The 14,385-nt window shown below is 47.8% G+C and overlaps 1 protein-coding gene across 1 annotated transcript; it reads right to left on the bottom strand.

Annotated features, from left to right (window-relative positions):
- Nucleotides 1-13,116: 13,116 nt before the first annotated feature.
- On the bottom strand, nucleotides 13,117-14,079 carry LOC309452594 (olfactory receptor 14A16-like; the record flags this gene model as incomplete). The annotated part of the gene is made up of 1 exon (XM_082077216.1): nucleotides 13,117-14,079. One exon carries the CDS (start codon nucleotides 14,077-14,079, stop codon nucleotides 13,117-13,119), a length of 963 nt encoding a protein of 320 aa, XP_081933342.1.
- Nucleotides 14,080-14,385: the final 306 nt, after the last annotated feature.

A 14,385-nucleotide genomic window follows, 5' to 3' on the forward strand; every position in this document is an offset into this window, starting at 1 on the left:
GTGCTTCATGTTAGGATGGTTTCATTCTCGTCTTATTGAAACTTAACTTTTGCCGGTTGCAACTCCAAGAAAACGCCTCAGCCTCTTCCAGGGCCTTGCTCTTTAGTCCGCTCTCAACATGACCGGGAAAGAGCTGCTGCTTCTCTTCTGCACTGGATGTTTGGACATCTCTTTGCTAGAGGGACAAGGTCCCTTCGATCAAGAGACTGAAACAGAAGCATCAGAAATTGACATTCGTCCAAGTTTTCCCCAGGTGCCTCAAGTTCCAAAGCAAAGAGAAGGGCATGGCGATGGTGCCGTTATCTACCTCAGGGATAAAATTGTGGCAGGAATCATAGTATGGAACATCTTCTACCGGATGCCTATTGCCGGCAAGGTCAGTGCAGGACTGGTGTGCTGAACAGTGAGTCTTGCTTAGATTGGGGATTTTCTTGTGGAAAAATCCATCTGCCCATTTAAAATGATGAAAAAGAAATGGAGATGCTCTGTGTGTGTTGGTACGATACTTGCAAGAAACTTGTAGGTTGGTTGTGCTTTAGTTGTGTCGAGGGTTAAGATTGCGGGGTGACAATAAAACCCTGGCAGATGTATTGTTAACCTCCTCTCCCCCACCCACTTCCCCCTTGTGCCGCTCCCTCTCCCCTCTTCCCACTCAGCACAGGCGATCGGGAGGGAAAGAAGGACAGAGAGAAGAGAGTTGGAAAAAGTAAAGATGTTTTACTAATGCTACTAATAGGAATAGAGAAAATAATACAAAATCTACAAAACCAATCTTGAAAGTCTCAGCAACTGCAGAGCCGGCACCCAAAGTCCTGGATTAGACTCTGCAGCCAACCGGAGCTGGATTCAGTCTGTCACTAGGCCTCAGTTCACAGGGACGACTAGCAAGGTCCTCTCCTAATGTCGGCCATAAGCAGAAGGGAAAAGGCAAAAAGGGATGAGATCCTCGTGATCTACGACTTTTATATGAAGTATCCACATGAATGGAATGTTATACACAGTTGGTCAGTTTCTTGGTCACCAGTTTCTCGTTGCCCCTCTCGCGAGATGTCCATCCATGATTATCAATAAGTTTGCATTCCATTGCTAGGTTTACAAAAACATGTGTCTGGTTCTCCAGGAAAATGCAGTTAATATGAAGGCTTTAGCTGACAGGCAGAATTCACTGAAAGAGAAATTTGTTTATAACAAAACCAGGAAAATGCCGTATCTGGGATGCAGTATCTAGCATGATGTATCCAGGATGATGTATCTAGGATGCTGTATCTGGGATGTTGTATCTGGGATGCGGTATGCGGGATGCTATATCTGAGATGCTGTATCTGGGATGTTGTATCTGGGATGATGTATGCGGGATGCTGTATCTGGGATGCTCTATGTAGGATGCTGTGTCTGGGATGCTGTATCTTGGATGCTCTGTCTTGGATGCTGTATCTAGGATGTTCTGTATGGGATGCTGTATCTAGGATACTGTATCTAGGATTCTATATCAGGGATGCTGTATCTAGGATGGTGTATCTGGGATGCTGTATCTTAGATGCTGTATCTAGGATGATGTACCTAGTATGCTGTATCTGGGATGCTGTATTTGCGATACTCTATCTGGGATGCTGTATCTCGGATGCTGCATCTGGGATGCTGTATCTCGGATGCTGCATCTGGGATGCTGTATCTAATATGCTGAATGTCGGACACTGTATCTGGGAGGCTGTATCTGGGACTCTGTATCTAGGATGCTGCATCTAAAATGCTCTATCTAGGATGCTCTGTCTGGGATGGTGTAACTGGAATGCTGCTTCTAGGATGCTGTATCTGGGATGCTGTATCTGGGATGCTGTATCGAGGATGATGTATCTGGCATGCTGTATCAGGGATGCTGTATCTAGGATGGTGTATCTGGGTTGCTGTATCCTAGATGCTGTATCTAGGATGCTATATCTAGGATGCTGTACCTGGGATACTCTATTTGGGATACTCTATCTAGGATGCTGTATCGGGGATGCTGTATCTAGGATGGTGTATCTGGGTTGCTGTATCTTAGATGCTGTATCTAGGATTCTACATCTAGGATGCTGTATCTGGGATACTCTATTTAGGATACTCTATCTGAGATGCTTTATCTAGGATGCTGTATCTGGGATGCTGTATTAGGGATGCTGTATGTGAGATACTATATCTGGTATACTTTATCTAGGACACTGTATCTAGGATGCTCTGTCTGGGATGCTGTATGTGGGATGCTGTATCTAGGATGCTGTATCTGGGATGTTGTACCTCGGATACTGTATCTGGGATGCTGTATCTTGGATGATGTATCTAGGATGCTGCATCTAGGATGCTGTGTCTGGGATGCTGTATCTTGGTTACTGTATCTGGGATGTTGTATCTTGGATGCTGTATCTAGGATGGTGTATCTGAGATGCTGTGTCTGGGATGTTCTATTTGGGATACTCTATGTGGGATGCTATATCTCGGATGCTGCATCTGGGATGCTGTATCTAATACGCTGAATCTGGGATGCGGTATGAAGGATGCTGTATCTCGGTTGCTGTATCTGGGATGCTATATCTATGATGCTGTATATAGGATGCTGTATGTGGGATGCAGTATCTGGGATACCGTATCTGGGATACTGTATGTAGGATACTTTATATAGGATGCTGTATCTGGGATACTGTATCTAGGATACTTTATCTACGATGCTTTATCTGGGATGCCGTATCTGGGATGCTCTTTCTGGGATGCTGTATCTGGGATACTATATCTGGGATGCTGTATCTCAGATGCTGCATTGGGGATACTTTATCTAGTTTGCTGAATCTGGTATGCTGTATCTATGATGCTATATTTAGGATGCTGTATCAAGGATGCTGTCTGGGATGCTGTATCTGGGATGCTGGATATAGGATGCTATATCTGGGAGGCTGTATCCAGGATGCTGTATCTAGGATGCTGTATCTGAGATGCTGTACCTAGGATGGTGTATCTGGGATGCTGTATCTAAGATGCTGTATCTGGGATTCTGTATCTAGGATGATGTATCTGGGATGCTGTTTCTGGGATGCTGTATCTGGGATGTTGTATCTAGAATGCTGTATCTGGGATGCTGTATCTAGGATGGTGTTTCTGGGATGCTGTATCTGGCATGTTCTATTTGGGATACTCTATCTGGGATGCTGTATCTCGGATGCTGCATCTGGGATGCTGTATCTAATACGCTGATTTTGGGACGTGGTATTAAGGATGCTGTACCTAGTTTGCTGTATCTGGGATGCTGTATCTAGGATGATGCATCTAGAATGCTGCATCTAGGATGCTGTACGTGGGATGCTGTATCTGGGATACTCTATGTAGGACACTTTATCTAGGATACTATATCTAGGATACTGTATCTAGGATACTTTACCTAGGAAGCTGTATCTGGGACACTGTATCTGGGATGCTATATCTGGGATACTGTATCTGGCATGCTGTATCTAGGATTCTGTATTTAGGATGCTGTATTTTGGATGCTGTACCTAGGATGGTGTATCTGGGATGCTGTATCATTGATGCTATATCTAGGATGCTGTTTCTCAGATGCTCTATCTAGGATGATGTATCCATGATGCTGTATCGGGGATGCTGTATCTAGGATGCTGTATCTGGGATGCTGTATCTGGGATGCTCTATGTGTGATACTGTATCTAGGATACTATATCTACGATTATCTGTCTGGGATTCTGTATCCTGGATGCTGTATCTAGGATGCTGTATCTGGGATGCTGTATCTAGAATGCTGTATCTATTATGCTGTATCTGGGATGCTGTATCTAGGATGCTGTATATATTATGCTGAATCTGGGATGCTGTATCTAGGATGTTGTATCAGGGATGCTGTATCTAGGATGCTGTATCTAGGATGGTGTATCTGGGATGCTGTATGTGGGATACTGTATCTAGGATACTCTATCTGGGATACTGCATCTGGGATGCTGTATCTAGAAGGCTGTATCTGGGATGCTGTATCAAGGATTCTGTATCTGGGATGCTGTATTTAGGACTTTGTATCTGGGATGCTGTATCTATTATGCTGAATCTGGGATGCCGTATCTAGGATGTCCTATCGGGGATGCTGTATCCAGAATGCTATATCTAGGGGTCTGTATCTGGGATGCTGTCTAGGATGCTGTATCTATTATGCTGTATCTGGGATGCTGTATCTAGGACGCTGTATCTATTATGCTGAATCTTGGATGCCGTATCTAGGATGCTGTATCGGGGATGCTGTATCTAGGATGCTGTATGTAGGATGTTGTATCTGGGATGCTGTATGTGGGATACTGTATCTGGGCTAATGTATCTGGGATACTATATCTAGGGTGCTGTATCTGGGATGCTGTATCTGGGATGCTGTATCTGGGATACTGCATCTGGGATCCTGTATCTAGAAGGCTGTATCTGGGATTCTGTATCTCGGATGCTGTATCAGGGATGCTGTATCTGGGATGCTGTATTTAGGACTTTGTATCTTGGATGCTGTATCCGGGATGCTCTATCTCGGATGCTGTATCTTCAATGCTGTATCTTGGATGCTGTATATGGGATGCTGTATGTGGGATACTGTATCTAGGATGCTCTGTCTGGTATGCTGAATCTAGGATGCTGTATCTGTTAGGCTCTATCTCGGATACTGTATCTAGGATGCTGTATCTGGGATACTGTATCTGGCCTGCTCTATCTAGGATTCTGTATCTAGGATGCTGTATCAAGGATGCTGTTACTGGGATGCTGTATATGGGATGCTGGATCTTGGATGCTATATCTGCGATGCTGTATCTAGGATGCTGTATCTAGGATGCTGTATCTGGGATTCTGTATCTAGGATGATGTATCTGGGATGCTTTATCTGGAATGCTGGATATTGGATGCTGTATCTAGGATGCTATGTCTGGTATGCTGTAACTAGGATGCTGTATCAAGGATGCTGTATCCAGGATGCTGTATCCGGCATGCTGTATCTAGGATGCTGTATCTGGGATCATGTATCTGGGATGCTCTATGTGGGATACTCTATCTGGCATTCTGTCGCTCGGATGCTGCATCTGGGATACTGTATCTAATATAGTGTATCTGGGATGCTGTATCTAGGATGTTGTATCGGGGATGCTGTATCTAGGATGCTGTATCTAGGATGCTGTATCTGGGATGCCGTATCTAGGATGCTGTATGTAGGATGCTGTATCTGGGATGCTGTACCTAGGATGCTCTATCTAGGATGCTGTATTTAGGATTTTGTGTCTTGGATGCTGTATCCGGGATGCTCTATCTCAGATGCTGTATATGGGATACTCTATCTAGGATGCTGTATCTAGGATGTTGTATCAGGGATGCTGTATCCAGAATGCTGTATCTAGGGGTCTGTATCTGGGATTCTGTCTAGGATGCTGTATCTATTATGCTGTATTGGGGATGCTGTATATGGGATGCTGTATATGGGATGCTGTATCTAGGATGGTGTATCTGGGATGCCGTACCTAGGATGCTGTATCTAGGATGCTGTATCTAGGATGTTGTATCTGGGATGCTGTATGTGGGATACTGTATCTGGGCTAATGTATCTGGGATACTGCATCTAAGGTGCTGTATCTGGGATGCTGTATCTGGGATACTGCATCTAGGATCCTGTATCTAGAAGGCTGTATCTGGGATTCTGTATCAAGGATGCTGTATCAAGGATGCTGTATCTGGGATGCTGTATCTGAGATGCTGTATCTGGGATACTGCATCTGGGATCCTGTATCTAGAAGGCTGTATCTGGGATTCTGTATCAAGGATGCTGTATCAAGGATGCTGTATCTGGGATGCTGTATTTAGGACTCTGTATCTTGGATGCTGTATCCGGGATGCTCTATCTCGGATGCTGTATCTGCTATGCTGTATCTTGGATGCTGTATATGGGATGCTGTATGTGGGATACTGTATCTAGGATGCTCTGTCTGGTATGCTGTATCTAGGATGCTGTATCTGTTAGGCTGTATCTGGGAGGCTGTATCTGGAATGCTGTATCTGGGATGCTGTAGCTAGGATGCTGTATCTAGGATGCTGTATCTGGGATGCTGTATCTCGGATGCTCTATGTGCGATACTGTATCTAGGATACTGTATGTAGGATACTGTATCTAGGATTCTGTATCTGGGATGCTGTATCTGGGATACTGTATCTGGTATAGTGTATCTAGGATACTGTATCTAGGTTGCTATCTGGGATGCTGTATCTTGGATGCTGAATCTGGGATGCTGAATCTAGGATGCTTTTTCTCGAATGCTGTATCTGGGATGCTGTATCTTGGATGCTGTATTTAGGATACTGTGTCTGGGATGCTGTATCTGGGATGCTGTATCTAGGATATTGTATCTAGAATGCTGTAGCTGGGTTACTGTATATGGGATACTGTATCTGGGATACTGTATCTGGGATGCTGTATCTCAGATGCTGTATCTGGGGTGCTGTTTATTTCTATCCTCTCCTATCTCTCTGTCTAAATCAGTTCTTGTGTGGCTGTCCCTTTTGGATGCTGGACCTCATCAGATCCAGCTTACACACACAGCTGAGGAAAGTGTTTTGCTGTTTATTAAACTGTGCAGTGTTTGCACAGGAGAGCAGGTGGAGCTGATGCACAGGAGCTGCAGCATCTCCTGCAGAGCTCAGTGGAGAAGGCTGATGGAGGAAAAGTGATGCAACCTCTGGTGGCCAATGAGGGTACCGACAGAATGGGATGGGGGTGAGGAGCCAGGTTGTCCATACAGTGTCCAGCCTCAAGGGACTGTTCTGCTGCCTGTCCAGATGTCTTCAGGAGACGCTCGGGATCAAAGTCCAGTGTTTAATGCTGCTGTCACTTCTTCTATACACTGAAAAATGACAGAAAACGCCCTGGGAAGAAGAAACATCCTTTATGAAATCTTCTTTGAAATCTTCATCAGCAAGTGTCCCTTTGAAACCTCTTTAGTTAGTTCTACAAGGCTTGAAGATCTGAAGAAAATAACGGAAAGAAACATTGCTTGTTAGGGCTTTCTGTGTTTTAATGAGCCCCATGGTGTATTTGGTGCTGAGTCCATGAACCTCAAATACCAAGGACAGACTGAAGAATCTGCTCAAGAAGTCCAAGCCAGAAGCAAACTCCAAAGTACCTTGCAGCATTAATGGGCCCCACTGAGGGCTGTTACTGACAAAGCCTCCCCAGGGACTCGTTAGAGCAGATAATTGGAGGCAGTGATTGCATCAGGCAAAGGCAAAGTGCAGCAGCTCTGATGCTGAGAAAACCCTTGGTTTGTCTGATGAAGGACAATGGCCAAGCCTTGACCCCCTGCCCCTAGGAAGGGAGATCCTGTCCCTCACGTGTGGCTCAGGTTCTTCCTGGGGCTGTGGGGAGTGCGATGCCCAGTGCAGGACAATGGTGTGACACTCCCTGGTGGTGCAAGGAGGCAATGGGATGCCATGGCCATGACAACCATGTGTCTCCTCTTAGGCCTCGCTGGCAGGGCCATCAGCCATAGCCAGTGGGACAAAGACCTTGGCTCTTGCAGGGACATCCAGCTTTGCCAGCGCCCTTGGCCATGTCCACCACGGTCCATCCTGCACTGTCCCAGGCCTGTGACTGTTTCCCCACAGGCTGCAGACACCCCATGCGCTTCCCCACCTTGTTCTCAGCCCAGTGTGTCCCCACCTGTGCTTCTGTCTCTCCATCCTCACCAGCTGTTCCTGGAAACACAAAGTCATGGCTGATCCAGGGTCCCTCTGAATGACCACAGCACTGTGCTCAGAATGACATTTCTTCATCCTGAGCTCCACTCTGGACCTCCAGAGCTGCAGTTTCTGATGGTTTTCCTTTCTCATGCTGTTTCCCACTCCAAAAAAAAACAACCAAAAACAAGTGCCATCATCTTGGAAAGTGATTTTAAAGAGTTCTTGAGCCACTACTATCCTTCCCTCTCAATGTTCTACCCCAGCCAGCAACTAAGACCACAATAGCTGCTCATGTAGTCCCTCAACCTATTAAGTGCGATATGGAAGATAACTGAAGGGAATGGAGAAACCCGTGGGTTCAGAAATAGCATTTTAATAAGACAATAAAAATAATATAATATACTACTACTACTATGTATATAATTAAATGAAATTTAAAAATTAAAATGAAATATAAAAAATCAAACTAAATTAAGAAAATATACTCAGTCATGTAACTCCAGTCACACGGAACAGCCAGTCCTGAAGAAAGGAGCACCTTGGTCCCAAACAACCAATCCCAGCAAGACAGAGCAAAAAGGCCCAAGGGCCAACTGCAAAATGGCAGAAGAGCAAAAATCTCACTCAAAACTCCCAACAGAACGGAACTTCCAAACTAAACTAACCAAAGTACCTGGCAAATCTGAACTAACGGAAGTAACCAGCCAGAAATGTCAGCTCCAGCTTTATACTGAGTATGACACTAATTGTAGGTGTGGGAATATAAGGGAAGATTGGCAAGAAGGAGATTTGTAAATACACTTAAGTGACTGTACCTAGAGTTTAGAAAACACAAATCACACTAATTTAGGTTTAGCCTTGTGTGCTTCACAAGTTGAACCTCTGTCTTTATAGAACATAGACTTGTGAAATCTTAAAGGCACCTCTGCAAACATCCTTGAAATTCCTACTCTACTCAATGACAGGAAGATGTGCCAGGGGAGGGTCATGTGGGACATGAGGAAAAGGTTCTTCACCCAAAGGTGCTGGACACTGAACAGGCTCCCCAGGGAGGTGTCATGGCCCCAACCTGACAGTGTTCAAGAAGAGACTGGACAATGTCCTCAGACACACGGGGTGACCTGTGGGGTGTCCTGTGCAGGGACAGGAGTTGGATTTGATGATCCTTGTGAGTCCTTCCAACTCAGGACATCCTATGATTCTATGAAACACTAGGTCAAAAGTCCATGTTTTCATTGTACACATGAGATGTAAACACATGGCTCAGGGCTCTTCTGGGGACCGTGGGATATGGGTGTGCAAGGCCCAGGGAAGGACAACACTGGTAAACAACTTCCGGCTTCCCCAAGGGGCTGCAAGGAGGCAGCAAGGCCCCAGTGCCATGAGGACAACATGTCTTCTCTTAGACCTTTTTGCAGAGACAACTGCCCTGGCCAAAGGGACAGAGACCTAGGTTCTGTGGGTCCCTTCCAGCCTTACAGCGCCCTTTGCCATCTCCACCACAAGCTGTTCTACACGGTGCTACCCCTGCCCCTCTTTCCCTGCAGGCTGCAGACACCCATCTCGCTTCCCCACCTGCTCTCACCCCAGCATTTCTGCACCTTCACTGCTGTGTCTGCACCCTCACTGGCTGCTCTTTGGAACACAAACCATGGGCTGATCCAGCTCCCTCTGGGTGACCTCTTGCCCCACAGCACTGCTCTTCCAGTGACATTTTTTCTTCCTGATAACCAGTCTCTGCTTCCCCATCTGCACTTGGTGGCTTTGTTTTTTTTTCTCTGTTGCTTTTCCCACTACTTTGGAAGCTTTGCCACCTCAGAAACTGCCCAACAAGCAGAGATCCCAACCTGTTATTCTTCTAGTCATCTTGCACTTGACCAGAGAGAAGTAATCTCACCATGATCTCCTAAATCCCATGAGTGCTGCTGGCCTTTCAGCTTCTCTGATACACATGACCATGTCCCTTCTGCTGTCCCGTCATGTTCTCAGGTGGGATGGATGTGACAACCTGTCTCCAAGATCTCTTCCGGAGTAGGATCTGTCATACTTAGGCTGAGGTTCTTTTCCAGCCATGTCCCTGCTGGATTCTGACTGGATTATGAGTGTCTGAGACACAACTGGCCTCATAATACCATAAATGCTGTCCAGGTCCTCTGGGCCTGTTCAGAGAGAACAGCAGGCCAACATGTTGATGGGCTCTCTGTACACCTCAAAGCTTTCCTGACCATTTTTCTTAATGCTCCACTTGCGCCCAACCTGTCTGGTCCTTGAGCTGTACATGAGGGGATTTAGCAGGGATGTGGGGAAGGAGTAGAAAAAAGACTTTGTCAAACCATCTTGGGAGGGCTGTTCTGAGAATCCCACAGTCCAGGATGAGGGTGCTGGAGAAAACAGTGGCACTGGTGAGGTGAGAGGTTCAGGAGGAGAAGGCCTTGTGCCTGTCTACACTGGAGTAGAGAGCAGTGATGCATTCATGGGATGCCCATGTGAACAGGAAGGGGACAAATGGCTGTATAATACAAAGAGAAAACTATATCTGTGGCAAGGATGAAGCGATCACTGTAGGGGATAGAAATCCCCATAGCCAAGGTGCAGCTGCCTTCTGGAGACAGACTGTCCAGCCTGCGACTCTTGCAAAATGAAGCGGGTGGCTTAGGGACAACACTGGTTGCAGGATGTGGCCACCAGAAAACAAAGAAATCAACAACACAACACCTCAGCACTCAGTACAGGCAAGAGCTGCAGGAAATAGTGGTGACTGTGCTGCAAGCAGAGATGGTGCCGTCATCATTCACAAAGCCGGGCAGCAGCTGGGTCTGGGTGCTGGAGCTGATGCAGGTCTCCAGGGAGGTCACACTGACCTCGGTTCAAGGAAGCACATCCAAGTGCTGCATTCAGGTAGTTTCTTGAGGAAGTTACTCTCAACATGAAGTGACCTTGACCCATCCCACAGGCTTCCATGTCCTCCACAGCGATAGCTGAGGCATTTGTGCTCATTTGGGCTCATTTCCCCCCACAAACACTATGTGCATGCTCCCATCTGCCCTCTGTGCACACTCAGGCTTCTGACTAGTCACTCAGAGTCCTTCCACGGAGGGACAAACATCCTCTCTCAGGTGTGGTGAGAGGACAATAATCAAAATGGTGGTTGCAATGGGCTGATCTGTGACGAACGCCTTGGGACAGCTGCCACAGCGTGTCCAGGAACATGGGCACAGGCCAGACCATGCTCTCCTGGTCTTTTATGTCTCTCCCAGCAGGCCTGGCCATGGGAGACCACTGCTGTGTGCCCCACAGAATCATAGGCTTGTTTGGGTTGAAGAGACCTCTGGAGATCATCCAGTCCAACTCACCTGCTAAAGCAGGTTCACCCAGAGTAGATTGCACAGGATCAAGTCCAGGCGGGTTTGAATGTCTCCAGAGAAGGAGACTCCACACCTGCTCTGGGCAGCCTGTTTCAGGGCTCTGTCACCCTCCAAGTAAGGAAGTTTATCCTCATATACAGATGGAACCTCCTGTTCTTCAGCCTGTGCCTGTTTCCCCTCATGCTATCATTGGGCACCACTGAAAGGAGTCTGGTCCATCCTCTTGACACCCACCCTTGAGATCCCCTCTCAACTTCTCCAGCTGAACAAAGCCCCTCTCTCAGGCTCTCCTCATCAGAAAGATGCTCCAGACCCCTCATCATCTTTGTAGCCTGTCGCTGCACTTTCCCCAGTAATTTCTTGTCCTTCTTAAACTGGGGAGCCCAGAACTGGACCCAGTAACTCCAAATGCAGCCTCACCAGGGCAGAGTAGAGGAGGAGGCTTCACCTCCCTTGACCTGCTGGTCACATTCTTCGCAATGCACCCCAGGTACCATTGGCCTTCTTGGCCACAAGGGCACATTGTTGACTCATGGTCAACCTGCTGTCAACCAGAACTCCTAAGTCCTTCTCCACAGAGCTGTTTTCCAGCAGGTCTGCCCCTAACCTGTAGTGGTGCCTGGGGTTATTCCTCCCCAGGTGCAGGACTTGCCCTTGTAGAGCTTGGGTTCTCCTCTGTCCAGTCCTTCAACCTGTCCAGGTCTCGCTGGATGGCAGCACAGCTGGTGTGTCAGCCGTTCCTCCCAGTTTGTTGCCCCCACCCTGCATGCTCACACACTTCAGCTTTTCACTGGTGTTTCCCTCTCTGGAGCACTTTCCAGCCCAGCCCAGCAGAGAAGCTCCATATGGGCAGACCCTGTAGAATGAAATGGAGGAAACAGAGGTCAGTGACAGTGTCTATCTGTCTGCTACGCTCAGGCTATCCAGGGACAGCACAGTCTGATCCAAGTTGTCACCCACAGGCAAAGGGTATCTCTTTCCATGTCTGCACACAAATAGTGCCCTGCTCTTCTCCTGGGATGTCCCATCTCCCCACAGAGCCTTTGCCCAAGGAGAGCACACCTGCACTGGCCTGGCTGCCATTCCTGCACCCTGTCCCCATGCTGCCCACAGCCCCGAGCTGGGGGTTTTGCTCTGTAGATCAAGTGGGCTGTGGTGACTCTGCGGGGCCATACTGGTCAGGCTGGGAGGCAGCCCCAGCTGATGGTGGTCACTGCCACTGACCACGTCCCACACAAGCTCTTGGGTGGCCATGGAGACTGCTCAGAGGGACCCTGCCTTATTCACCTTGTGCATGGGTGCTGGCCACCAACAAGCAACACCTGAGCAACCAGCATGAAGTCCCTCAAAAGCCACACTGGAACCATGATCTCCTCACACTGAGCCCACAGAGAAACAAGCAAAGCAACGAGCCTCTTGAGGGTCTGCTACTAAGGAATGTTCTTCAAGGAACTTTGGAAGAAGACCTAACCCTTGAGGCACTGTGCTAAGGAGATACCCTTGCTGATGGAGATGCTATTCTGAGGCCAGCTCTGTCACAGCAGTGCCCACCGCCTGTCCTGGTCACAGGACTGACACACAGCAGGACGGCGGCCAAGCCTTGGGAGTGCTCAGGCCTTGCAGCAACACAAGGGATGAGAAGGAGAGTGTGGGAGTGGAAAGAGAAGGACTCTGGGAAGAACAAGGCTGGTGCTGCCTGGCAGAGCTGCTCTCCTGTAACTGTTTCCTCCATCTTCGCACACAGACACCTTGTGCTGAGCTTCACAAAGGTTGCACAGGAAGGATCTCAGACAAACAATTCACTGCAGGGTAATTTATTTTCTTTAAATACACAGGGAGAACGACTTCTCATTTACAAGGTCTTTGACTTGATCTATAAAGGTGGACAGAGATGTGGGATGAATTTTTTTGAGGGCAATATTTTCAGAGTTAAAAAAGCAAAACCAAACAAGTCTTCCCCAACTCCAAAAATTCATCTAAAACTACAAAATATAAAAAAGACAGGTTGGACCTGTCATGAGTCATGTCATGAGTGATATACAGAAGATGGGAAGTTTAATGCCTTTGTAAAGAATCCAGCCATTAGTTGCTTCAAGGCATCCTTAACCTCCTGGTTCCTCATGCTGTAGATGAGGGGGTTCACTGCTGGAGAAACCACCGAGTACAGAACTGACACCACCAGGTCCAGGGATGGGGAGGAGATGGAGGGGGGCTTCAGGTAGGCAAACATGACAGTGCTGACAAACAGGGAGACCACGGCCAGGTGAGGGAGGCAGGTGGAAAAGGCTTTGTGCCGTCCCTGCTCAGAGGGGATCCTCAGCACGGCCCTGAAGATCTGCACATAGGACATCACAATGAACACAAAACACATGAAAACTAAAAAGGCATTAACCACAATAAGGCCAAGTTCCCTGAGGTAGGAGTGTGAGCAGGAGAGCTTGAGGATGTGGGGGATTTCACAGAAGAACTGCCCCAGGGCATTGCCCTTGCACCGGGGCAGTGAAAATGCATTGGCCGTGTGCAGCAGAGCATTGAGAAACCCAGTGGCCCAGGCAGCTGCTGCTATGTGGACACAAGCTCTGCTGCCCAGGAGGGTCCCGTAGTGCAGGGGTCTGCAGATGGCAATGTAGCGGTCGTAGGACATGGCTGTGAGGAGATAATACTCTGCTGTGATCAAGAAGGCAAATGAAAAGAGCTGTGCAGCACATCCTGAGTATGAGATGGCCCTGGTGTCCCAGAGGGAGTTGGCCATGGATTTGGGGACAATGGTGGAGATGCAGCCCAAGTCGAGGAGGGAGAGGTTGAGCAGGAAGAAGTACATGGGGGTGTGCAGGTGCTGGTCCCAGGCTATGGTGGTGATGATGAGGCCGTTGCCCAGGAGGGCAGCCAGGTAGATGCCCAGGAAGAGCCAGAAGTGCAAGAGCTGCAGCTCCCGTGTGTCTGTGAACGGCAGGAGGAGGAACTGGGTGATGGAGCTGCTGTTGGACATTGGCTGCCTGTGGCATGAGGACCTGTGCAAAGAGGAAAGACAGTGACAAGTTAAGGGAGACTTCTCTGAGCAAAATAAACCTCCTGTTTCTCATGGAAAACCCCCTCCCTGATGGAGGGATGTTTCTGCTCATTCGCTCTTTCTACTAAGTTTGAATAACAGTTCATCACAGTTTAAAACGCAGCTTGGGCATCTAAATACCATGAACAAACATCTGGGTCAAGACCCCCTGTGTTGGTGTCAGAACAAAAACTGACCCACACTCCCACCCCAACCCCAGAGAGCAAGAGCACCAGGGACAGGTGG

The sequence above is a fragment of the Streptopelia decaocto genome (genome assembly GCF_964273445.1).
Source record: "Streptopelia decaocto genome assembly, contig: HAP1_SCAFFOLD_65, whole genome shotgun sequence".
NCBI classification, from domain to species: Eukaryota; Metazoa; Chordata; class Aves; order Columbiformes; family Columbidae; genus Streptopelia; species Streptopelia decaocto.